The 25,379-nt window shown below is 35.5% G+C and overlaps 2 protein-coding genes across 3 annotated transcripts in view; one reads left to right on the forward strand and one right to left on the reverse strand.

Moving 5' to 3' along the window:
* Nucleotides 1-2,601: 2,601 nt before the first annotated feature.
* On the forward strand, nucleotides 2,602-5,015 carry LOC113059716 (apolipoprotein C-II). Its single transcript, XM_026228258.1, has 4 exons — nucleotides 2,602-2,658; nucleotides 3,205-3,267; nucleotides 3,436-3,592; nucleotides 4,583-5,015. Exons 2-4 carry the CDS (start codon nucleotides 3,219-3,221, stop codon nucleotides 4,677-4,679), a joined length of 303 nt encoding a protein of 100 aa, XP_026084043.1. The 5' UTR covers nucleotides 2,602-2,658; nucleotides 3,205-3,218; the 3' UTR covers nucleotides 4,680-5,015.
* Nucleotides 5,016-14,510: 9,495 nt separating this feature from the next.
* LOC113059717 (basal cell adhesion molecule-like) overlaps nucleotides 14,511-25,379 on the reverse strand; it is a 53,217-nt gene continuing 42,348 nt past the window's right edge. The window contains exons 7-16 of one of the 2 annotated variants that reach the window (XM_026228259.1): nucleotides 25,170-25,291; nucleotides 24,931-25,075; nucleotides 23,602-23,717; nucleotides 20,954-21,095; nucleotides 19,418-19,542; nucleotides 19,177-19,318; nucleotides 18,448-18,486; nucleotides 17,463-17,604; nucleotides 17,272-17,359; nucleotides 14,511-16,842 (exon numbers count right to left, since the gene is read on the reverse strand). In XM_026228259.1, coding sequence (XP_026084044.1) covers nucleotides 16,837-16,842; nucleotides 17,272-17,359; nucleotides 17,463-17,604; nucleotides 18,448-18,486; nucleotides 19,177-19,318; nucleotides 19,418-19,542; nucleotides 20,954-21,095; nucleotides 23,602-23,717; nucleotides 24,931-25,075; nucleotides 25,170-25,291 — 1,067 coding nt within the window. In that variant the 3' untranslated portion in view covers nucleotides 14,511-16,836. Of the gene's footprint in view, nucleotides 16,843-17,271; nucleotides 17,360-17,462; nucleotides 17,605-18,203; nucleotides 18,487-19,176; nucleotides 19,319-19,417; nucleotides 19,543-20,953; nucleotides 21,096-23,601; nucleotides 23,718-24,930; nucleotides 25,076-25,169; nucleotides 25,292-25,379 lie in introns of those variants that run through there. The other variant, XM_026228260.1, reaches the window with a different exon arrangement.

The raw sequence follows: 25,379 nt of genomic DNA on the forward strand, positions 1-25,379 counted from the left end.
TCGGTTACTTTTAGGTGAATCCTATATTCCTTTTCACCCTCCCATCTTTCCTCTGTACAGTCTCTTCCTCTCTTGCTTAACCACCCATTTCTCATCACTGGATGTGAATCCAGCAACTAATACTTTATGTCCCACTTAAACTTCTTGTCTAGACAAAATATGTCCTCTCTCCTCCAGGTGAGCACATGCTATTCTTATACATACATTCTAACCTCTGGCTATCCAGTGTTCTTTGAGAGCTTTGATCCAAACTCAGGGCAGCAGATAGAAAATACCACAATTCAAAGATCTATCGGACCTGAGTATATATCAGCCTTGGCATTCATCTTTCTCTGTTGAAGTCCATACTGCTAAATCTTCCACAATATACTGTATGTTGTTTCCACAACATGATCAATAGCGCTACAGACACATGCAATTTCTTCAAAACATTCAGTTCTCTCTTTGGTCCCCATCCACCACCTCCAACCACATCTGATGATTTTGGTATTTTCGTCACAGACAAAACTAAAACCATTAGCAGTATCTAAACTTCTCCTCTCCTGCCATCCTTCAACCTTCCATCTAGACACAATACCCTCACACCTTCTCCAAAAATCTCTCTTACACACTTACCAGCACTGAAAACTTGATGACTTGTTTTCAAGGAAAAAAAAAAACTAAATTAAGTGCATTTTGCTTAAAACAAGTAAAATTATCTGACAGTGAGGTAAGTAAAATATTATTAAAACAAGAGTATTTTACTTACCCCACTGGCAGATACATTTTCCTTCCACAGTTTTGAATTACATCTTTATCAATTCGATTCCCCTAATCCACTGGTGGTAGCCTAGATCTATCGTCCTCCTAAACCTGCAAAACGGTTTCATTGAAGAATTTGCAGCCCTTCTAAGTGAACTTTTTTTTATATATAAAATATGATCTACTGATGATCCTTGGTTACTTAAATATCTGTTGTAGATCTGATTCTTTGTATAAGGATTTTTTAAACCTGGTCGAATCATTTGATCTTTTGCAATGGGTGAATGGCCTATCCAGGGTCATATGCTAACCTGGTTTTGTCACATAACTTGTCTGTTTTTGATATGACTGTATCTGACCACAACTTTTCTGATCATAAGCCTCTTCTTTTTATTGTCCCTATCCATGCTTGGTTTGATAAACCTCATGGTGCTGTCAGATCATGTCACACGTTTAATGCTATTACTATAAATAACTTTGTACAACTATACAAAGAAAGTTACTCTATTGATCTGTTGTAGAACCCCATGACTAACTTAGACATGGATGATCACCTTGCTCTTTTTAATTCTACTTGTCTCAGTATTTTAGCATCTGTTGCACCTTTGAAATCCAAACAAATTAAAGCCAAACCTATGTCCTGGTTAAATGACCACACTCTTTCCCTCCGCCGGAGTTGTAGATAAGCTGAACGAAAATGGAAGAAATTCATGTTTCAAATCAATTATGAAGCATTGCAGGCTGCATTGGCTAATTTTCAAAAAGCAGCTTCTAAACTAAAACAAAATATTTATCTGACATTATAATTCAAAATTGGCATAAATTGAAGGTTCTCTTTTCTATCATTGACTCAATTCTGAATCCTCAGGCAAAGTGTCATACAGTTTCCTCTTCCTTAACACTGGACAATTGTTTTAGTTTTTTTTTTTTTTCTAAATAATAAAAATGTTGCTTTCTTTTTCTTTAATCCTTCACTTTCTAGCTTGTATGCATCTGAACAATGTCTTTGTATTACAAGCACTTCCTGTGTATATTTGCTTCTTTATGTTGGATCTTTATTGTTTTACTCAATTGTATGTTGCTATGCATAAAATGATCCGTAAAAGTATCTGCAAGTATCTGTTTGGGATAAAAGTAAATGTAAATAACATCAATATTGCAAGATTATTCATTTATTGAAAATTGTATAACTCTACTGTAAAGCAGCTCTATAATGCCACAGAGTCATTAATCAGCATTGAGTGAGTTCAGTGTTGATCCAGACCAGTTCAATAATTGTGTAACGTTCATCAGTTATAAAATGTATTTGATTAAGCTATAAAGCAGCTCTACAGAAGACAATAGTGTCACCATACAGCTCAAGTTTTATTCTTATCTGATATTGTCTTGTCTGTTGAGGTTCATTCAAGGGACTGGGTGTATTGCATAACACATCTCTTTCATTTTCTCTCTTACACACACACACACAATAATATAGAGTATAGTGCATATATAAAATATTTATAATTATAATTTTTTTATAAAAATGTATAATGATAAATATTTTCATATTTTCCAACAAACTGATATGTTTGAAGAATATAAAAGACTCTATAGTGTATTATCACATTAAAAGCTCCGACTGATCAGCTGATCAAAGTCAGTGAGCTTGTTTAATGTGATCAATCAGTATGTCCATTTGTGTGAAGAGCAATATCTATTTAACAGGTAATCTCATTTTAGTTTTCTTATCTAACATCAAATTCCAGCAAAAAGCACAGCCCCCCCCCCCCCTCCCCCTCCACCCCACACACACACATAACATTTATCTGAGTCAATTGCACTTTGGCACTTGAGTTATCTGGTCAATAAATCTGTACCTATATATAAGATAAACCAAAGAGTTTTTGACGCTAACCCGTCCACAGAGGAAAACCTGTGAGTACAGCCATATTTTCCCTCTTCTGTTACAGGGCATTATAAAAATGTTCAGATATTACAACAGATTTTAGGATTTTTTACTGTTTAGCACCTATGAATCCATAATCCTGCTGAATTCCTAAAATGCACATGAAGTCTGTTTAGAGGACTGTACAGATAATATTGCTGCATTAAGTATCTTTTGAAGCCTCAATGTTATTGCAAATATAATACAATAAAAATACATACCGTTTTCTTATACATTATGATTTTTTTCACTACCTTTATTAAATGACCAAATGGTAAGGGTCTTACAAAAACAAAGAAAACTAATTATCATTTAAATTAATAAATCTAAAATTGTTTTTATGCCATTAAAAGTGCTTCATAAATTAAAAGCATAATCTAGTGTAACAGCAAATACAGTCCATGCTTTTTATAGACTGATGATTACTTAAGAAGTGACTGCATGCACTAGAAATAAAATAATACCTTCTTGTGTTCACACTGATAATCTCACACTTGTATTGCTGTAATCTGACTGTGTTTTATTAAATCACTCAGAGATACCAGTCATTATGAACAAGCTACTGGTTATCACATTTGTCATTGCTGTCCTTGCTCTGGGTACGTACAGACAGACACACATTCACTAACATACTTAGAATTTTTATTATATATTCCTTGCTGCTAATGAAGTAACATAAAATGACAGTGAAACATGAAAATAAAGAAAGATTTTTTTTTTGTTTTTAAACTCATCTCACTCCCTCAAACATTGGCTTGCCCCCACAGGAGCAGAGAGCTTCCGCGTGCCCAGGCAGGTCGAGGAGGAGAAGGGAACCATTGCCACTGTGGTGGACACACTTAAGTCCTACTATGACCAGAGTATTGACACTGCCAGCGGCTATGTAGAGACCATCAAGGGGTACAAACCGTACGAGAAAGCCAAGTAAATCTAATTTTATTCATTACCTTAGTCCGTACTTACAAACATTACCTTCTGGGCTTTTAGACACAGGCACATGTATAGCTTCCTATTACAATACATGGGCAATGATGAGATTTTAAAATATTTCATCCAATAATGAAAATTTACTGAAAATATACTCACACTCAGGCCATCCAAGATGTAGACAAGTTTATTTATTTATCAGAAGAGATTTGGAGAAATATATAAATATATCCCTTGCTCACACATCCTCTGCAGTGAATGGGTGCCGTCAGAATGAGAGACAAAAAGGCTAATAAAAACATAATAATAATCCACAATCTTCACAAATCCTGTCCATCAATTGGTGTCTTGTGTAGTGAAAAGCTATGTGTTTGTAAGAAGTGTTTATAATAAAGATCAAGGTATTTTTACACTTCAAACCATTGCTTCCGGCTAAAATAAGAGTCCTCTATTCATAATATTGCTTTCTTCAGTGAAAAAGTCATTTCGTCTGAATTAGGAGAGAAATATGGACAGACCAAGTAGAGTTTAAAAGCAAAACATGTCCAGAATATTAATAATGGATTTTAATGTGAGAGGACAACAGGAAATTGAATTTTTCACTGGAAGAAAAATGGATTATGGACTTTTTTGGCCAGAAGCAAAGCGAAGTGCACGGCTTTTTCACTACACAAGATGTTAATTTCTGGACTGGAGTAGTTTTGATTGTTTGTGGATTATTTGGGTGTTTCTTACCAGCTTTTTGAACTCCCATTCTGACAGCACCCATTCACTACTGAGGATCTATTATGAGCAAGTGACGTAATGCTAAATGTCTCCAAATCTGTTCCAAAGAAGAAACAAACGCATCTACATCTCAGATGTCCTAAGGGTGAGTACATTTTAGCAAATTGTCATTTTTAAGTAAACAAATCTAATTAAGGTCTTGAAAATGATGACTCGTGGTCCATTTTGTTCTGACATTTTGCCTTTCCGTCCCTCATCAAGGAACCTGTATGCAGACACAGTTCAAGCTGTCAGCACCTACGCTGGCATCTTCAACGACCAGCTATACCACATTTTGTACACTCAAGACAGCTCCTAAATCACAGAGTATCACACCTCAACAAGACTCCATCTCTTTCTGGTCCTGAGTCCGTCACCACACTTGAACCACAGTCATATGTCTCCCACAAGGTGACGGCACGAGGTGAAAACATGCCTGTTGAACTCTTGTCTTCCAATGGCCTGCTACCTTTGCTCTGTCAAAATACTGAAAAACATCAGTGGATAAATATGATGTGACATTCTGGAGTAAAATCAGGTATAATGCTCCAAACAATCTGTTTTTGGATGAAGATCAGAGACCCTTTGCTGTTGACTGTTACCTGGCACCCTCTATGAGCATTAACGAATTGCAAATAAAATAAGATAAAGTTGTTTTCTTTTCTTGTAAGCCTTTACATAAGCAAAACCAGATAACCGATCTAAAATATAGAACCTCTAAATACCAATAATCTGGAAGGTTAAGTGCTACAAAAGATCTAAGTTTTAACACTGCCAATAAGAATTACAAATTAAGAATTAATTTCCATGGCATCTGCAAATATAATCCTTTTTAGAGGGATTAAAACGGTTATTAGCAAATCTACATTAGGTCTTTCAACTGAATAAAAACATTCTCTCTCTCTCTCTCTCTCTCTCTCTCTCTCTCTCTGAGGAGAAGGACATTGGTTAATCAGTTAATAAGTACAATGTGTCACGACTGACTAATTGAGGAATTTCAGTTTAATACGCTTTTTTAATGAAATGACCTTTTAGTATCATGAGCTGATGTTCTTGATTTAATAAATCATAGAAGAAGAAAACACAAAATAGGTCTGTCCATTAGTCATCTGGCATCAGACATTGTTGAAACAGATAAGCTATAATAAATAATGATTATGCAACATCAGATTAACCTTTTTTTAACCTTTAACTATGCTGGAAACGAAACAGCAAAACATTCCTCATGCACCCATCCACATAGAGAACAAAAAAAGAGGTATTCAAGACTGAGAATTATTGCTATTTATTTATTTATGGTTAATTCACAGAACATTATAAAGTATAATAAATGCCTCAACAAGATGTGTCAGTACCATTTGAAAGCTCTCTAATCATCATCAAGATTTATTTGATAAAACATTTCTGAAACATTATATGAATTTAAAACAATTAAAAATATTTAAAAATGCAAATAATTCCTCTGATTTAGATTTTAGCAGCCAGTTCAGGGTTGCATGATCCTTCAGAAATCTTAATATGTTGGTTTGTTGCTTCATGTCTGCTCAATATTTTTGTGGAAATAATTTTTACTATCAAGCATCATTACAATAATTTAGACTGTCATGTTTTAAATTTGTAAAGCTTACACAACAATATACAGTCACATATCTGGACATAAACCGTGGAGGTTCCAGACAGTCCCAGACACTCCATATGAAACACTGGCTCTCTATATATACAGACTTATTTTAGGTTTAAATATTAATAGTCACCAGGTTTGCACAAACAAAGCTGGAGCAGAGAGAAAGTGGTTGGCATTGGCACACAGCAGGCAGTGTACCTTTGCTCGAGGGCAACAGCTGAATTCAGAAGAAAAGCGTTCTGACAGGGATTCAAACCAACAACCTTCCTGATTAGCCACCTGCCACCTTGAAAATGCAGTAAACTATCATCCATACTTTCTACTAAGATTTGACTGATTTCAGACCTCCTGTCAGTATCATTACCACAATTATGATATCAAAATACAGTTGTGTTATTCATCATAAACCTGTCTTTTTAAGGCAAGTACCAATATGTATTGCACTCTTTGGCTACGGCAAAGCTTGTCAGATCGCCGTTGCTTTTCCATCAGCTGTTGATGCTTAAAGTCCTTAGTTTTTTAATACAAAGGAAACAGTAGGCTAATTAACGTGATTGCAATTTAATAAAAACATTAGGCCGATTGATTATTAAATTTCCACGGTTATTCAAACATTGAATAAATTATGTAAGAAAGTTAGCAAAGACCATTTACAATATTCTGATATGCACAATCAAATGTTATCCATCTCTTTAACCTGGCTTAACCATAACACACTAGTACGCTTCTAATATTCAAATCCTTCTTCAGGATTTTTAGGCTAACCAGGAACATAACACATGATGTACTTGATACACTGTTAGAAGAATGGCATCTACACCAGATCCAGAAAGATCTGAAATATACTATTTAGACTGAATTGAGCTGGATGATGACATCACTGAATTCAATGATGAACTGATTTTTTTTGCATTATTGACACACAATTTTCCTATTTAATGCCATTCAGTTGATTTGTTACAATCTGTATTGTTAAAAGCCCTGTATAAATAAATGTGACTTGAATTGACTACAGCTAGTTATAAACACTACCTAATCTTTTTGATGAGTTAACTCCATCGACCTTGCTCCGCTCATATGGCTCTTGGCCCTGCCCCACTCGTCACAAATGTAGGCACACACACTTGAAATATGAAAACAGTCCATGTGACATTTATTACTGACTTAACCTCACTTTCTGTCCAGATGGTAAAAACTCTTTAATGGCTGCTCTGTGTCTGATTCCAGACCCCAGGTCACAGTGATGCATAGGGAAGACTGGCTTGAGCACAGAGGGCAACACATAGCAGGCGATGACTGTGATGGCAGTAGACTATGATACTTAGGGTTCACCCCAGGGTTCAAACAGGTGCCCAGCACAATAACTAAGACCCTGATAATACATTTACTGTATGTGTGCTTATGTCTGACAGGTAACATGAATATACTGTGCTTGGCTAACAGAAATAAAGTATTATATTCAGATTTAGTTACACTACTTTTTTCATATTCACTATATGAACATTTCAGATGCATTGTGAAAATTACAGATATGTTCTTACGCACCTCTCCCTCTTTCTCTCTTCCTCAATCCCTCTCTTTTTCTTAGAGACCGAATTGAAATATTTGCTGTTTCCGTTATCAGCACTAGATGGCAGTGGATGTATATTATTATTTTAAGATTTTATTAACAGTGGTTTTAAAAATATATATTTTACAGTTTCTACCAGATTTGATAATTTAGAGCTTGGCATAACTATACAAATTGTATTCATGTTTATAATATATTAATCATACAAATACAGTGTAAATATTTTATTCATTTACATGAATAGTCCAGGTCTAGATCAGATGTTTTTCAACAATTAAAAATAATTGACTGACTAATGTCATGTAACATAAGTCAGGAAACTTATGTCATGATTTATTCACCCTCATGTTGTTCAAAACCTGCATTTCTTTCCTCTGCTGAACAAAAATGAAGATATTTTGAAGAACATTGGTAAACATATATTTTCATACAATGGTATTCAGTGGGAACCGAAGCTATTACCAACATTCTATGAATTTTCTTCTTTTTTTCTTCCAAAGAAGAAAGAAATGCATACAGGTTTTGAACAACATGAGGGTGAATAAATCATGACATAAGTTTCCTTTTTGAGTGATTTATCCTAATTTTGTCATATTTGATCTAAATGTTGTCTAAATGTCTCCTTGGATGTTTGCTGAGAACCCTGATTGAAAACCACCGGGCTCTGTTTTTTAATATTGTTATTCATGGTAATTGATTGGCTGGTGCAGGACGACCAAAGTATGTGATTTGAAATCTGCCATGTGATGGACGTTCAGTTCCTCATGCAGTTGTTTAAGGTAATCTTCTAAGCAGTAAATGCATGTGACTTATTACTATGGAGCCATAGCACTAGTGTTTGGCTGATGGCACCACAAGAATGTGCACAACCCCTAACATTTCACTAGTGATTGTCCTGAACTGTAATGTCAAAGCAGATAGATCAAAATATAAATCCATTTCACTCATGTAAAAGACAGCAAATAAATAAATAAAGTTACTGGTATTACAATCTAATATAGGTTAATATAATGAAATAATTCTGAATGGCAGTAAATGAAGAAGATGTTGAAGTTCTCACATCTACCAGCAGGTGCTCAGTGGCCAAACCCTGAATTCTTGAATTCTTTATCTCACGAATTGATAAGACAAAAACAAGAGGAAAACTGATATAGAGAAATTTCAAATTCGCATTTTAGAAGGGACACTTCTAAAATTCAAGCACATCTCCATTACACACACACACACACACACAGAGAGAGAGAGAGAAGTGACAGCTGTGTTAATACTTCTACCAAAACTCCACCATCTGCGTTTTCTTCACTGTCATCTATCTCTCTTGCTCTCTTTCTCTCACTACTCTCACCTCATTCTTCTCCACCCATCACCCATCCCAACAGATCCCTCATGGCCTTCTCTCTCTTTTCCCCTCATTTGTCTTTTAAAAGGTGTATGTTTTAACAGCCAAATACCCTGCAAATATTTACTTTCTTATTTTTATTTATTGTTTTTATTTTTTATTTTATTACTTTTAATATTTTGTATTTTTGGTTTATTTACTTTGGATAAAAACGTGCTTTTTAACCACTCCGTTTATTGAACACATTGACTGATATTCCTTATCTGAATTTGATGCTAAGATAGAGACAGAAAGCAGTTACACTGTACCAGGACGCACACTCCCCTGCTGGACATCATTCAACAGAACCCGCACGTTGCATGTTTTCTTCTACTTTTTTTTTTTTACATTCATCTTTCTCTATCCAACTGCAACACCTCTGCTATTTTGTCTTTAAAAATAAACTGAAACACATTAGCAACAGATTTCTTACAGAGAGAAGGTGATTTTCATGAACAGCAAATGCTTCTTCAGTATAAACGGTCTTTTCTTTTAATTTGTCTTTGCCATGTCAGACTAAAAGAGTGCATAAATACTCTCCATAAAACATTCTGCTGTATCTAAATGCTTTTTTATCTCCACTTACCGTCTATCTCCATCTGCTCTTCTTCTCTCGTTTCCCCTAAATTGTCTTAGTACAGTATTTGTATTCTCCCTGTCTACTTACACATATGCTTCACTTTAGATATGTTACAGTAAGTTAAACGGTTGCAACTGTGACTAGAGTATAATAGATCTGGTTTCTGTAGCCCTCTATTGCATTGCAGTGACTGTCTACCCAGCTCTCTGTTTATCATGTGCTTGTGTGGTTGTTTGCTCCATGCTCTCCTCCCTCCTCCATTGTTTCCCCGATCCGTTAAGTGAGTGCTGATTCTCTCTTCTAATGGTTTCATTGAAGGGCTTTTAATACTGAATTAATTATCTAGTGAGAGGTCTGAGTGGTCTTTAGTGCTTGTAAACTAAACTGAAATTTTCTTTTTTTTAATGTTGTATTTTCCTAAAATTTTAGGTTATTTTGCTTTTATACATCACTTGTATAATTTTAAAGCAATTAATTTTGAGGAACATTTTAGACGAAGCTTGGCTGGCAGTTCATGCATTTCTTTTTGCTAATGAAAAAAACGTTGATTCTTTAAGCAACGCACAGGCTGAAATACCATATGAAGCAAATAAAGAAAGAAAGAAAGAAAGAGAAAAAAGTAAAGAAGAGAAAAAAAAATGTTATGGCAACTATGTTATATTGACTAAATTGTTATATGTAATAAATTACTAAAACTAATGAAAATAACACAAAATAGAAACATTTTAAAATACAAAAAGTACTACAAATAACAAGGGCACATCACAAAAATACTAAAGCTTACAATAGAATTTAAATTATTGTAAATAAAAAAAAACAGAATTACTAAATTATAATAAATAAGAGTGAATACAAACACTTATTTTCTTAAATGAAAACTATAAAGAGTAATCAAAACAGAATTTTTTTAATCATTTAATATTTTCATATAGCCTCATTATCATCATTATTATTATTATTATTATTATTATTATTATTATTATTATTATTATTATTATTTAGAGCTTTTCAGACTATTTTATAATTCCAAAAATTCACAATATAAGAAAAATGCATGACCAATCTCTGGATTAATTTAAGTGGAAATTTAAACTACTCAGTCATGATGCTTTTGCAAGGAATTTGCTTTTTGCTGCAGAGGACCCAGAGAGATCAAAAGGTTTTACCAAATAGGACCTTTAATGAAAACAGAGGCCTCACATCTCAAATCACCCACTATGACAGTAGCACTCTGCCTCCTCCCGCCACAGACACATATTTATCTATCACCAATTTAACCGACACCATGTTACCACATACTGTACCAAAAGCACCAGAAAGTGTTGGCAGGTTTTCACATTTTGAGTGCAAATAAAACAGTTTTCATCTTCAATTTATTTGAAAAATTGCCAGTAAATGAGTGCTAATCACAGAAAAAGATGTGTGCACACACATCTGTGTGTGTTTGTCTGGTACACACCATGAAAGAATGCAATAGGGAACTTGTAGCCAGAGGACATACAAAAAACGATCACAAAAAATACCCAGAATCTTTTCTACCGACTTAACATAACAAAACAAAACAAGAAACAATACTTGTCATCAGCTGATTATATAACAGCACTTACAGGAATTCAGACCTTAAAAGCACTCTTTATGGCATTATGACAGAACCCTGGGGTGGAACACAACCCGAGTGACAAGATGCACATACTTGAAATGAACAAAGATGTTCAGATATCTTTAAACGGATCATTTGTTACAGATTGCAATACTGCTATTTGCCAAACTGGCATTTAAGAATTTATATCTTGTGCCAAAACTGACAGCTGCATTCTGACTTCACATTGTCTAATGCAAATATGAAATCTGTATTTTATTTGCATTACTTTATTGTTTGGATTTTTAGCTTCTGTTTTTATAGTAGAAAGATGATTTAGAAACCGATAGTATAGTTGCAGGATTTACCAGCAGGGGCCAACCATCCATTCCTTGACCTCTGGCCCTTACATACATAACTACAGCTGATGTTGTGAGTTCCAGGAAACAATAATACCATGTGTAAATGGCGAGATGGATGTAAATGCCAGTGTTCGGTTGACCTGAGGCTGAGAAGACATCATTATCAAGCTCTAAAGTAAACCACTTAACCACTAGTTGCTCCAGAGGGATTGCCTTTGCAATGCGTATTGTAAACCCACTGGGATGAAAAGAATGTTGACTAATTGCTATTTATATCCTGTTCCTTGTTCTAGGAAAAATATTCAGAAGCACTATTCAGAGGTTTACCATTAGTCTCAGTGAAGAAGGAGGAAAAAGAAGTTAATCAGAGCTGTAACAGGCACTACAAGGGTCTGCAAACTAAACAAGAGGATATGGAAAAACACACACTGATTCATTCATTCACACTCCCACGGCTTAAAAATAACCCAATATTTGCACAAAAGTATCCTACACATATTCTTTAATGGAAGTAGAGATATCCTACAACAAATCTTCCTTTAATGTGTTGTCCTTCAGGAAGAAATATGGAAGGAACATACACAACATACACCCTCCAGAGACAGACAGGGCATCCCAAGAGCTTGGCCGTGAACTGAGAAGTGCATGAGTAGTGGTGATAAACAGAGAGGGCTCAGCTATGTGAGTAATGTCAAGGCTTTTCTGCTATCTCTCCTTTAAAGCATGCGAAATTCCCTCCCAAAGGCTGACAACCATAACACCACGCCACACACCCACATTCTGTCTGCTGGTTCTGGTTTCACTGAAAACAATTCTCACCAGTCACCGAATCTAATTAAAACTGAATAAATTCATCACAAAAGTGGCTAATTAAAAATTAAATAAAAATTTAAGTAGCAAAGCGCGATAATTTGCTGTTCTTCAAGGCTGGTTTGATAACATTCGAACACAGCAGGGGCTTTAATGGAGGGGTGAGGATAATGACAAACCGAGGAGGTCACGTTCACTGCATCATTAAAGAGCAAATTGAGTGTACATGTAAAATATAATGTGCACACACAGACACAGGTGCGCAATTAGGAGTTTCTAGGAGTGATCCCCATTAAATCAAGCCCCAAAACTCCCGCTGAAAACAGAAAAGGATTGTAAGCATGTGAGTATGAGTCAGTGGAAACTGGAAAGAGTATGAAAGCTTGTGAGAACATAGTATGTGGGAAGCATGATATTTGCATCTTGATGTTCTTTGTCTAGAAGGACTGTATTTTTTTTTTCTTTTTTACAAGAAAATGACCTTGTCAGAAAAATACAAATGTTTACTTAGTAATAGACTTTTCTCTCGCTCTCTGTTATGCCAAGCACTGTGTTTTATGACACCTGTGCTGATCTAGCAGCAGGACAGCTCTGACTGATGGCACGTCAAGGCAGATCGCACAGCTGCCCTCAGTTTCACAGTAACTCCTGCACATATTGTTTATCGCTCAACATGCCTTGCTGCTTCTTGTCTGTCCGCAGATGCCCTGGCGTCACAGAAATGACACACATCAACTTTAAAGGTGCACTTTTGGACTTATACTTCAGTTACGACGAAATTGCAGTAACAGTATCAACATTCACTCATGTGAGTTTCCAATAACTGGCCTGTTAATGAGATAAAGTCAGTAATCTGTTGGTCATGTGATTTTAACATGGCTACCACCTTCAAATAAACAGTTGCGTGCAAAACAAGACAGCTTATTCATTCATAAATATATATTTATATAGCAGTATCTCTCTCTATCTTAATCACTTACTCATATACTAACAATAAGTAAAGAGTGGATCAGTATTGGGAAAAGATGGAGAGCCACTTGCTTTGATGAGGGAGAATCATCATTAAATCAATGGAATAGATCCAGACATAAGTGTCTCTCCATTCAACAAATATAAATGCATAACAATATGCTTGAGAGCATCTGATTCACACACACCACTTACTATTCATATCATTCTCTAAAAATCCTTCCTAATTCTCCTCATAAGAATATCTACAAACCTCTACAGAAGCTTGTCCAGCTGCAACCTATTGTAACATTTTCCCCTTTATATTAAATGTCTTCTATTATCTGAAACAATTATGATTTCAATTTCAATTTTCTGTCCTCATTTTCATCTCAGTGTCAAACTGCATGAACATGCATTTGTTCCTGTGTTGGTCTGACAGCTGAATGATCTCCTGTTAGTGACTGGACTGTCAGAATCAATGATTTAAGAGGGATCCACACATGCTTCTTAACATCTGTCTCATTCCTCAAACTCATGTTGACAGTGCAAACAAATAATGTTAATCGCACCTGAGGGTGTATCTGGCTGCCTAGCCTGGGCTATGTATTTTTAAAATGATCCCCTTACATACAAATTTCAAAACAGGAGCAATTTCACCAACTTGACTGACACCCAGCAGGCCGGGGCAACGATAAGGGAGGCTGTGGAGTAAATACTCTATCTCCACATCCTTGTGAGGTTCCTTTAGGTCTTTCTTTTTATTATTATTATTTAAAAGTAATTTAATATTTGTGGTTGACATTGCTGAAATTCGAGACTTTCACATTTTGCTCTACAGCATTAATGACGTACTCACAAATAAACCCCGATTTTAAAAAGAAAATCAACAGCAAGTTTCCTATATCAGAATATCACCTATATCAGGTTCACTCTCACAAAAATGAAATAACCAAAATCAGATTACTTAATGTAAAGATCATACTTAAATGTCATTCAATCAGAAGCGATCTGTCCTCAAAGATAATACTGTCTTTACATGTAGAAATACCTTAAGGGGGTTTCGCATCAAGATCTTACATGATATAGCCATGCACTTACCTGACGGTTCCAACAGATGAATGCCTTTTAAATCAGAAGTGTCTTCAGAAGTATAGAACAAACACTGAAGCCCCAAAGGGACATTCAAGATGAATGTTAAGAGAGCGAGTAACCGTGTTTAAGATGCTTATTTGGTTTAGCCATTTAAATTATGAAGTTACCTGAGGCCTAAAGCAATTCTACATACAAAACAAGAGTCAGTTTGGAATTTGTTGTTGTTTTTGTTTTTGCAGTATAAATTCTACACAGTTCCAATCAAAAGAAGACAAGCAACAAAGTTCACAAATGCATACCACAAATATACAGATCACCTGGAGAGCATAAACACTTGCAGACAGCCATAAAGTAGGACATCTTATGCAAAACAGCGCTCTTCTTTCTTGCAAAATTCAAAAATCATTCAGTAGTTACGACATGTATTCTTAAGAAAACGTTTTTCCCCACAATATTCTACAAAATGGGTGTTCAAATGTCTTGTAGGCAAATATTGACCAGAACTATAAATCACACGTGGCATTGACACAACATATGAGTACATTTTGCAAATTGAAATCAGTAAATGTAAAAAAATAGCATCAAAGATAAAAGTAAAAAAATATTCTGAGGAAGCTTAAACAGAGGCCTTTATAAAGTGGCCATCATACATTTTCCAGTGTTTTAAATGTTCAGAGATATTTATGCTCATGTTCCATGTGTCTGCTGGAAAATTAATACATACAGATTCATTAAAATACTCTCAACTACACACAAAGACTCAGTAAGTAAAAAATAATAATTTTATATCCAAACCAAGCCCTCTCCCACACTCTATCCATCTTATTTCTCCTCTGTCCACTCTTTTTCCTCATCCAATTGTACTTACCCTGCTAACTGGAGAGTCTAGAATCACTGTTTTGTTGGTCCTCAAAAAAAATTACAGGTCTTTCCAACCACATAGTGATTCTAGAATGTTCCAGCTGTGCCACCTGAACTACAGTGTGCTTTTACTAAGATAACATATATATATATATATATATATGAAAACACAGAAATGTGTAATGTCATATACAAGCTCAAAGAAATAATTTCACACCCCATGTTCACTCATATTTGTGGTTTAAAAAAACAAAACAAAAATTTCACCCAAAAATGAAAATTATGTCAAAATGTAATTCTCAGTGTTTCTGTTTTACATTGAAAATCAGTGGGATCCAGTTTGATTTTGGATCCGTTGACTTACATTATGTACAAAACCCATTCAAAATGTCTTCTTTTGTCTTCCAAAAATTATCTAGGTTTTAAACGATAATGAGGATGAGTAAATGATGAGAATTTGTTTTTGTGTGAATTATGACTTTAAAAGTATAAAGTCTCAGGGTTTCACATAACTAACACAGCAAAAACTTAAAAAAAAAAAAAAGGCTGAAGGTGTTTAATTTTATTTTTCTCTAAATATAAATAATGGAAAACATAGTGATATCAGTGATATAAAAAGTTAAACTGAATAGTATATTGTGACAGTATGTTCGTAATGATTTCTGCCCAGTAAGTAGATCATTTCCAATACTGCTCAGCACTTGAATTATCCAAAAGGAATAATGGAGTTGAGACTATATAAACTAGTGAATGCCTTATCCTGTTAGGAGGTATTTTAAAAGAAAAAGTCTGTCCTGTCCCCTTACTAACCCATGTGTAATAATGTTGGATGAAATTCAGTGCAGTTCAGAGGAAATGAGATGATTGAATTAGTTCTGTAACTCTTCCAAAATCTCAGACTTGAGCTAAACTGGTCCAAATATATTGTTTGAATGGGATTGAATTTAACTCAAAACATATAGGTGTTGGACATGTAGGCATAGTCTAAAATATCAGTTTTGTAGTCATAGTAGTAATATATAAGGCAAAAATATGAATATTTGACCATGTGATATGAATGACAGCTTGATTATTTTTCCAGCGTTAAATGTACAGCTGAAGAGTGTGTATAATGGCACATCCATATGCTCCAAGCAGATCGTGGCCAAAGCGTATAGTGATCTATAGGGCTTACTAACCTGGGATAATGGCACGTTTGCAGCTCTCTATCTAAAGTTTAAACAGAAAGTGCATTTTGTAATGCAAAAAGAGGCTGTACTGCACTATTTAACACCACGAACTAATCGACATAACCAGGGTGAAGCACAGAGTGAAGAACCAGTGCCGACAGTGACTTTTCTGCTTAGTTTTGCGTAGAAGAACACTGCAATAAGTTGTGCTCTATTTCACAGAGTTGCATTACAAAGATTGGCTTGATAACACAATCAGGACATAGTATGTACCCTCAAAAAAATGGCAGATTTACATTCATTGCCCCTCCCAAACAGGAAACCCACCCTTAATCTAATAGCCCCTCCCGTAATCTTTCAAAAAAGAAAACTGTACAGCTAAAATGAATTCATTTTCTCTTCTCCTCCATCTTCTCTCTTCTCCTCCATCAGAGCTCTCTTAATTCCACCGCCATCCTCTACATCCCTGTAGACGTCGCTTGTCTCTTTTCTTCTTCTTTTTAACACTGTGAAAGATGAAATGTTGTTAATGAACGCATATCACTGGCCATATAATTTAACTGCAGAAAGTAATGCAATATTTGAGATTAAAAGCTGTTATATGTCTATTTAAGGATCACAATGCAGGCCTCAAGAACTAATTAATTGTAATTATAAATCTTTACCAATCTTCTAAATTTTCTATCATTTTGAGAAAGTTTTTTATCATTTAAAAAACAATGAAATCTGCATAATCTAGTCTATTATTTAGTACAAGGTCAGAATAAGTACAGTATGTTGTTTTATTTTGACATAAATATATCTGTAACACTGAATGACAATTTTATTGTGATTTTAAGGACATTTTTGATGTACAATAAAAGATTTTGGTACTATGTTCTGTTGAATCATCACCAGTTCAGGACTAACACGCTAAACTGCTTTTGATCACTCACCTGTTCTGTATTCTGATTGTTTTTGAACAGAACAGACTCTTCATTGTCTTTCTCACTGGTCTTCTCACATTTAATGTCCCCAGATGCCCTGGAAGGAGGAAGTGATAGATAAAGAATATATAAAAAAAATTAATCTATGGAAATGTTAACCTGACGTGCAAATGTTGGTTATCGTGGTTCTTGCTACTCACCCATTGTTCTTGTTCTTTTTCCCACAGCTCAGCTTTTTAGTGGTACTAAGGAAGTAGAGCATAGCCACCAGGACGACAAGCAGCAGAACACACACCACCACGGCAATCACGACCGCGCTCGAACCTCCCTGCTGTTTATCCACTAAGAAGATCGAAGGAGAAGAGAGTCGGTGAGAAGTCAAAGGTCAGTGGAGAGTGTAAAGAAGTGATGAGTTTGGGTGGGAAAGGAAGAGAAAGTGGAACTCAGAAGGGGAACGGGCGTGCTGAAGAGGGTGGAGAGGAAGTAAACCGAAAACAATAAGCAATTGTTCTTTTGTCGGCATTACTTGAGACCCAAGTTATCAGTGATAAATAAGGTCATAGTTTACAAAATTATATACAAACACACGCAATTTCACAGTTGTAAGCAAACATACAATTGCATTCATACTGTACACACAACACAGTTTTATTCTCACGCAAAGACAGAAAAGCAGCAGGGGTTATACAGACCTGTTCTGAACACTGGGTTTCCTTTGAACAGCATTATAGTAAAGGGAAAGTTGAGATCGATTGAACAGTGCATAGGAAAAAACACTCTACTCACACAACGAGGCCCATCACCAAGATGAAGACAAACACACACACGCTGAAGTGACCGCACAAGCTAACCACTTGACAGCACGCTCAAGGATGAAAGGAAAGAACGGCGGTATTAAGAGACAGACACCCAGACACATAGAGGAAGGAAAGAGAGGGAAGTAAAATAGAACAGAATCCTTTATTGTTCCAAATGAGGGTAAAGTTAAAGGTGCAGCGTCAACAAAAAAAGAGGATGGACAGCATTCATAGATCATATACATAATACAATATACAATATACACAGTGTTTGGTAACGGTACATAATATACAGTGTAAAGGGCTGGAGAGCTAGATCACGGAGTATATACAAGAAACAGTCCTGAGAGAGAGAGGAGGAGCAGAGAGAGTCGGGTCAAGTGTCTACCTCGGTTAACAGCATTGGAATCTGATGCTTTGTCTGGATCTGCACGGAGGAAATAAAAGATCAAGGGTTAGTGGACAGGTAACATTTTGAGTGTAAATCTGTGTCTGTGGAGATATGTTGAGTAAATCTGAGTAAATACACTATGTTCAGAAGTTTGGGGGCAGGTAGATTTTTGTTTATTTATTTTTAAGAAATTGAAGAGTATTTAATTGACTATAAAAAAACTTTCTATTTCAAATAAATGGCTGCTCTCTTAAATTTTCTATTCATAAAAAATCCTATAAAAAGGTTTCCACAAAGATAGTAATGTTAACCTTTTTTTGCGACCATTTTTTTTAACATGCAAATACATGCAACCTTGGTGAACATAAGAGATGTCTTTCCAAAATATAAAAATAAACATCTACAAGGCTATGCACATCTGCACTGGTCATACTTTTTATGAATAGTATCAAGGTCCACAATCCACTGTGCACTTGACCATTAGTTTTCAGTGAATTAAAACTGGAAGCAATATCCATGATTTTTTTAATCTTCTCAACTAACTATTGTCAAAATTCATATGATTTATATGTACCAAACTACAAAACTGCAAGTTAACCCAACGTTTTCTGTCTGATATTTACCCAGTGTGGGATTGCTAAGGGGATAACTTGAACCCAGTAATTTTTAGAGTGTAGTATTCCAGTCCCAACATAGCCTTAGTCTATTAGAATAGGATGCACTAACCCGATTTGATGGACACCTTGAAGGTCTTGATGTCTCTTCCATAATCGTTGGATGCTTCACAAATCACACCATTCTTCAGAACCGCAGCCGAAGCCTCAAGAGTGACCGTGCTGATCACCTTATTCCCCACTACTGTCACTGACTACACACAGATAAACATCATTACAGAAATATGACAAATACAGTTTTCTGATGTAAAGATCAAGTTCAAACCTAATTTATTTGTAGCACATAAACACACCTCTTTGCCAGAAGGTGTCCAGGTGAACTGTGGAGCAGGATGACCGAAAGCAGAGCATTTGAGAGTGACCATTCCTCCTTCCTTGTCAACGAAACCATTCACTGGATCATCAATCGCAGGTGCACCTTCAAAATGAAAGCATATGTTTATTATTAGTGTCCCATCTTTGAGTTCATTTGCTTTAAACTTTTCTTTGAGTTGTAAATTCCTTGACACCTTGGCAAGCCAATGATGGGAACTTAAATTAAACATATAAACCGATCTTAACAGGTCTGACATCTGTCTTTTTCTGAGGATTCAATTAAAATATTATATTCTTATGACCTCATATTCTTTCTTGGAAACCAGGAAAAGGTGTGAACTACAACCATGCATACTATAAATGACTTGAAGGCATATAGAACAAAACCAGGAAATCAGCTGTGGAATGAAAGCTTTGCCAATGGCACAGAAAAGATGAAAAACCTTGCCTAGTGTTACAGTATGTCTCATACTGCAGGGGGACAAAGTTTTTAACAGCTTATGTTAGAGTTTTATTATGAGAATTAGTTCAACAGTAACTTCTCACATTGTCAAGTGGCCTTGGAAATATATCTCCTTTGGTGTTTCAGCAAGTTGCCTTCAACCAAATGAAACCACTCAAAGATGAATCACAACACTTGATTTGAAGCAAAATGTCTATGACCATTTTGTTTTCTTTTGATGCAGTTTCTTATTAAAAAAACATCTCTACTGGCTTTCTTGATTCAATGCTACAACATCCCATAATAGCTAGCTAAGCTACTGTAGCTCAGACTCACTACAACTCTTTACTCATTCAGAAAAGTTGAACATACATAAGCGGCTAAATTAAAGACTGGGAGTTTATTTGCTTTTTTTGTTTGTTTGTTTCTTACATCCTGAGATTGGCGTGTATAAATTAAATATGCATGGCGGAAACAAATTGTATGGATCCTAATTAGCTGTAAATGTGAATATTGACATTGCCATTTAGTTTGTAAGCATTTTGTTTACTGCCAAGAAAACAAACTCGTTTAGCTGGTTTATGAGCAGACTAACATTTCCCATCATCCTCCATGGCAGCACGAGAATGATAAAACACGCAGATCAGCACCAATTACACACCTAATATAAATTCTTTACTCTTCATTACGTTGCATTAGTGCTAAAATGTTTTTGGACTTTCTCCGGAATTATGATATGATATAAGAGATGGTACTTCTGAGGAGAACGTGAATGCATTTCCATGGCAACTTGGAGACTTGGGGTCAGTATTTATTTATTTAAGAAATGTATACTTTTGTTATAGTAGTGTAACAGTAGCATTTGACAGTCTGAGAGCTCAGCCTAAGAGGTTTGTGAATTTTTTATGAACAAGCTCGCTTCACTTTTGCCATTGAACTCCCACCTGTATCTAAACATAATATCCACATTATGGAAAAACAGCTGTCTTGATACTGATGCCAGCTTGTATTGACACTTTGCACTGATAAACCACCATAAAACTTTGTGTGTGTCTATGCATGCACTTAGTACCTGTGACCACAAGGCTGACATTGGCTTGTTTTTGGAGACCTGGCACTGAAGGTACTTCTCCGACACATATATACACACCAGCATTAGCCAGAGTCACTGGCTGAAGAGTCAACACACCCGTCGTCGACAGCACCTCTGAGTCCTATGGTGTACAGTGAGATCAAATTAGAGGCTGAGTCGAATTAGATCTAAACATATTAGCCAAAAAACAAGATGTACAGCCTTATAAAATTTAAAAGTATAGTTCACCCAATAATGAAAATTCTGTCATCATTTACTTAGACTTGTGTCGTTCCAAACCTATTATACTTTGGTTCACTTTAGAAACACAAATTTAGAAGATCAAGGTAACCAAAAAGATCTGAAAAGGTCACAAAGTCATTGTAACAGTTTAATCCAATTGTTGTGTAGAGATATGATGAACATATGTAATTTGGGCTTTTATTTATTATTTTATTTTTATTATTTATTTTATTATTATTATTATTATTATCAAAACAATGACTGACACACATACATTGGAGCATGTCAGATATGGTAAAGACAAAAACTCACACACAAATGTGTGTGGGGGATCCACAAGAACCAGTGAGGTTTGTACAGTATTGTTCAAAATAATAGCAGTACAATGTGACTAACCAGAATAATCAAGGTTTTTCGTATATTTTTTTATTGCTACGTGGCAAACAAGTTACCAGTAGGTTCAGTAGATTCTCAGAAAACAAATGAGACCCAGCATTCATGATATGCACGCTCTTAAGGCTGTGCAATTGGGCAATTAGTTGAATTAGTTGAAAGGGGTGTGTTCAAAAAAATAGCAGTGTGGCATTCAATCACTGAGGTCATCAATTTTGTGAAGAAACAGGTGTGAATCAGGTGGCCCCTATTTAAGGATGAAGCCAACACTTGTTGAACATGCATTTGAAAGCTGAGGAAAATGGGTCGTTCAAGACATTGTTCAGAAGAACAGCGTACTTTGATTAAAAAGTTGATTAGAGAGGGGAAAACCTATAAAGACGTGCAAAAAATGATAGGCTGTTCAGCTAAAATGATCTCCAATGCCTTAAAATGGAGAGCAAAACCAGAGAGACGTGGAAGAAAACGGAAGACAACCATCAAAATGGATAGAAGAATAACCAGAATGGCAAAGGCTCAGCCAATGATCACCTCCAGGATGATCAAAGACAGTCTGGAGTTACCTGTAAGTACTGTGACAGTTAGAAGACGTCTGTGTGAAGCTAATCTATTTTCAAGAATCCCCCGCAAAGTCCCTCTGTTAAAAAAAAGGCATGTGCAGAAGAGGTTACAATTTGCCAAAGAACACATCAAGTGGCCTAAAGAGAAATGGAGGAACATTTTGTGGACTGATGAGAGTAAAATTGTTCTTTTTGGGTCCAAGGGCCACAGGCAGTTTGTGAGACGACCCCCAAACTCTGAATTCAAGCCACAGTACACAGTGAAGACAGTGAAGCATGGAGGTGCAAGCATCATGATATGGGCATGTTTCTCCTACTATGGTGTTGGGCCTATTTATCGCATACCAGGGATCATGGATCAGTTTGCATATGTTAAAATACTTGAAGAGGTCATGTTGCCCTATGCTGAAGAGGACATGCCCTTGAAATGGTTGTTTCAACAAGACAATTACCCAAAACACACTAGTAAACGGGCAAAGTCTTGGTTCCAAACCAACAAAATTAATGTTATGGAGTGGCCAGCCCAATCTCCAGACCTTAATCCAATTGAGAACTTGTGGGGTGATATCAAAAATGCTGTTTCTGAAGCAAAACCAAGAAATGTGAATGAATTGTGGAATGTTGTTAAAGAATCATGGAGTGGAATAACAGCTGAGAGGTGCCACAAGTTGGTTGACTCCATGCCACACAGATGTCAAGCAGTTTTAAAAAACTGTGGTCATACAACTAAATATTAGTTTAGAGATTCACAGGATTGCTAAATCCCAGAAAAAAAAATGTTTGTACAAAATAGTTTTGAGTTTGTACAGTCAAAGGTAGACACTGCTATTTTTTTGAACACACCCCTTTCAACTAATTGCCCAATTGCACAGCCTTAAGAGCGTGCATATCATGAATGCTGGGTCTTGTTTGTTTTCTGACAATCTACTGAACCTACTGGTAACTTGTTTGCCACGTAGCAATAAAAAATATACTAAAAACCTTGATTATTCTGGTTAGTCACATTGTACTGCTATTATTTTGAACAATACTGTATATGTGACATGCTCCGTATGTGTTTATACATGAACAGATGTCTAAATTAAATCTGTTCATCATATTAAATAATCATATCTCATGACAAGACTTTTGGATTCATTTTACAAAGACTCTATGGCCTTATTGGACATTGGATACCTGGACTTTCAATATAGAGGGACAAAAATATTTCAAAAAAAGAAATATTTCAATGCTTAACCAAAAGTCCTTTGGGTTTGGATTGACAAGAAAAGTGAATAAATAATGGCAGAATATTCTAAATTAATTAATTTAAAAATTAATAAATAAATCTGAAAAATCTAAAATCAGACAAAGAGTAGCACCATTAGAACTAAAATAACATTATTCCGAAAAAAAAAAAAAACATCATAGACAGAAACTTTGAAAAATTGGCTTATTGAAATTGGTACATGCCTTTATCCACTGCTGGGTGTATTTATCAGAGGACTTTGTCTTACACTGAAACTCCACAGTATCTCCTATAGCAGCATACAATGGGCCTTCTGGAGTCACTGCCATTGGGTCCAGATCTGACAGAGCGACAAAAGAATGAATATAGCTAAGAGGTGGTGGAAAAAATCTATTAAACCTGAACTTAATGATATAATTTAAAACTTTGTCTGACAATAAATAGTGATCCTTGATGCTAAGCCCCAACCTAAATCATTAAAGATAAAGATAAGATAAAAAGTAATGTTACTATCTTAACAATTTAAAGGGGTCATATGATGCGATTTAAATTGTTCCTTTCTCTTTGGAGTGTTACAAGGTCTCCTTTTTTTAAACTTTCTCTTTGGAGTGTAACTACAACCTCGGACTGAATTCTTCACTCTGCAGCTGGATTCAAGACTTCCTCACCGGCAGACCTCAAGTGGTGAAAGTAGGCCAGTTCACCTCTAACTCCTTCTACCTGAACGTAGGAGCCCCACAGGGGTGTGTCCTGAGTCCGCTACACTCTCTCTACACACATGACTGCATGTCTTCAGCAATCGTGAAAACTTTCAATTAAGTGGCCATAGAAACTGTATTGACTCAGTGTCTCTTGGTGTGGTACGGGAACAGCTCCAATCAAGACTGCAAAGTCATTAATTTATATACTGACTGAGGTCACTGTAGTGTTGGAAATAACTAAAGAGTTTACAGTACTAGAGTGAATGTGTTACAGAAACAATTGTTTACTTGTACTGTAATTGCTTTCAGATGATACTCTTCTCTTTTTAGTTGACGATGACAAGCAGTGGTGTTATTGTTAACTTAAACTAAAGCTATTAAAAATGGAGCTAAAATAAAATAGAAATAGAAATACTAGATAAAAAAAATGTAAACTGAAATTAGAAATGTTACCTTGCCAACAAAGTGAAATAAAATAAGTTTAAGTACTAAAATTATTAAACTAAAACTGAAATATCTTATAAATAATAAATAAATTAGCTAAACAGAAAAAAGTAGAATTAAAATATATATAAAAAATCTAATTTAAAATATTAATAAATACTATAATAGTATCTAAATAATGCACACAAAATAAAAAGATTAAAGAGAAGAATTTGTCTCGATTTGTGTATTTAATCATGCTGTTACTGCAAATCTCTTTTTCAATCCAGTGTGCTGGTCCGTAAATCTTGTCTAAATTAGCTCTGGTAATGAAGGAGTGCAGAGGTTAACAAAGAATAGGTCATTTGTGTAATTTAATAACTCAAATGGTTTACTGTATTAATAATAACATCTGGGATTGATACTTACAGTGCACACTTAAGTTTAGAGTTTTGCTAAGTAAGACATCTTCCAAGGCATCAAAGTCCAGAGCTTCACACCTATAGGTTCCAGCATGCTCTCGAGTGACGTTCTTCATTTCTAACATTCCTTTCAATCCATTCAGTGCTTTATCCTTATGAGTGAGTAAGCAAATATGTCAGTGAGAATAATATGGACAAACCAGCATCAGATTATTTGGTTGTGATTTGGCATAGAAGGTCTCTCACCTCTTTGTAAAACTCAAACTCTGGCTGAGGGTTTCCATCAGTCTCACACTTCATCAGCACATTATCCCCCTCTTTGATTGGCCCCTGATTCTTCAGTTGGAAGAACACATTTTCTGCTGAATCTAATGGGAGGAAAGCACAGGATGAGTAGTTTGAGGTAAGTGAGCGTACAGTTGACACATGCAGCAGGCGTTACAGTTTAATTGTGAG

This window comes from Carassius auratus, chromosome 41 (genome assembly GCF_003368295.1).
Source record: "Carassius auratus strain Wakin chromosome 41, ASM336829v1, whole genome shotgun sequence".
In the NCBI taxonomy this organism is placed as follows: domain Eukaryota; kingdom Metazoa; phylum Chordata; class Actinopteri; order Cypriniformes; family Cyprinidae; genus Carassius; species Carassius auratus.

Bases quoted from the DNA above. Each gene is read 5' to 3' on its own strand.
- LOC113059716 (XM_026228258.1), top strand. From the start codon at position 3,219: ATGAACAAGCTACTGGTTATCACATTTGTCATTGCTGTCCTTGCTCTG. The intron at 3,268-3,435 runs GTACGTACAGAC...TTGCCCCCACAG, and splicing joins CATTGCTGTCCTTGCTCTGG to GAGCAGAGAGCTTCCGCGTG. The intron at 3,593-4,582 runs GTAAATCTAATT...TCCCTCATCAAG, and splicing joins AAACCGTACGAGAAAGCCAA to GAACCTGTATGCAGACACAG.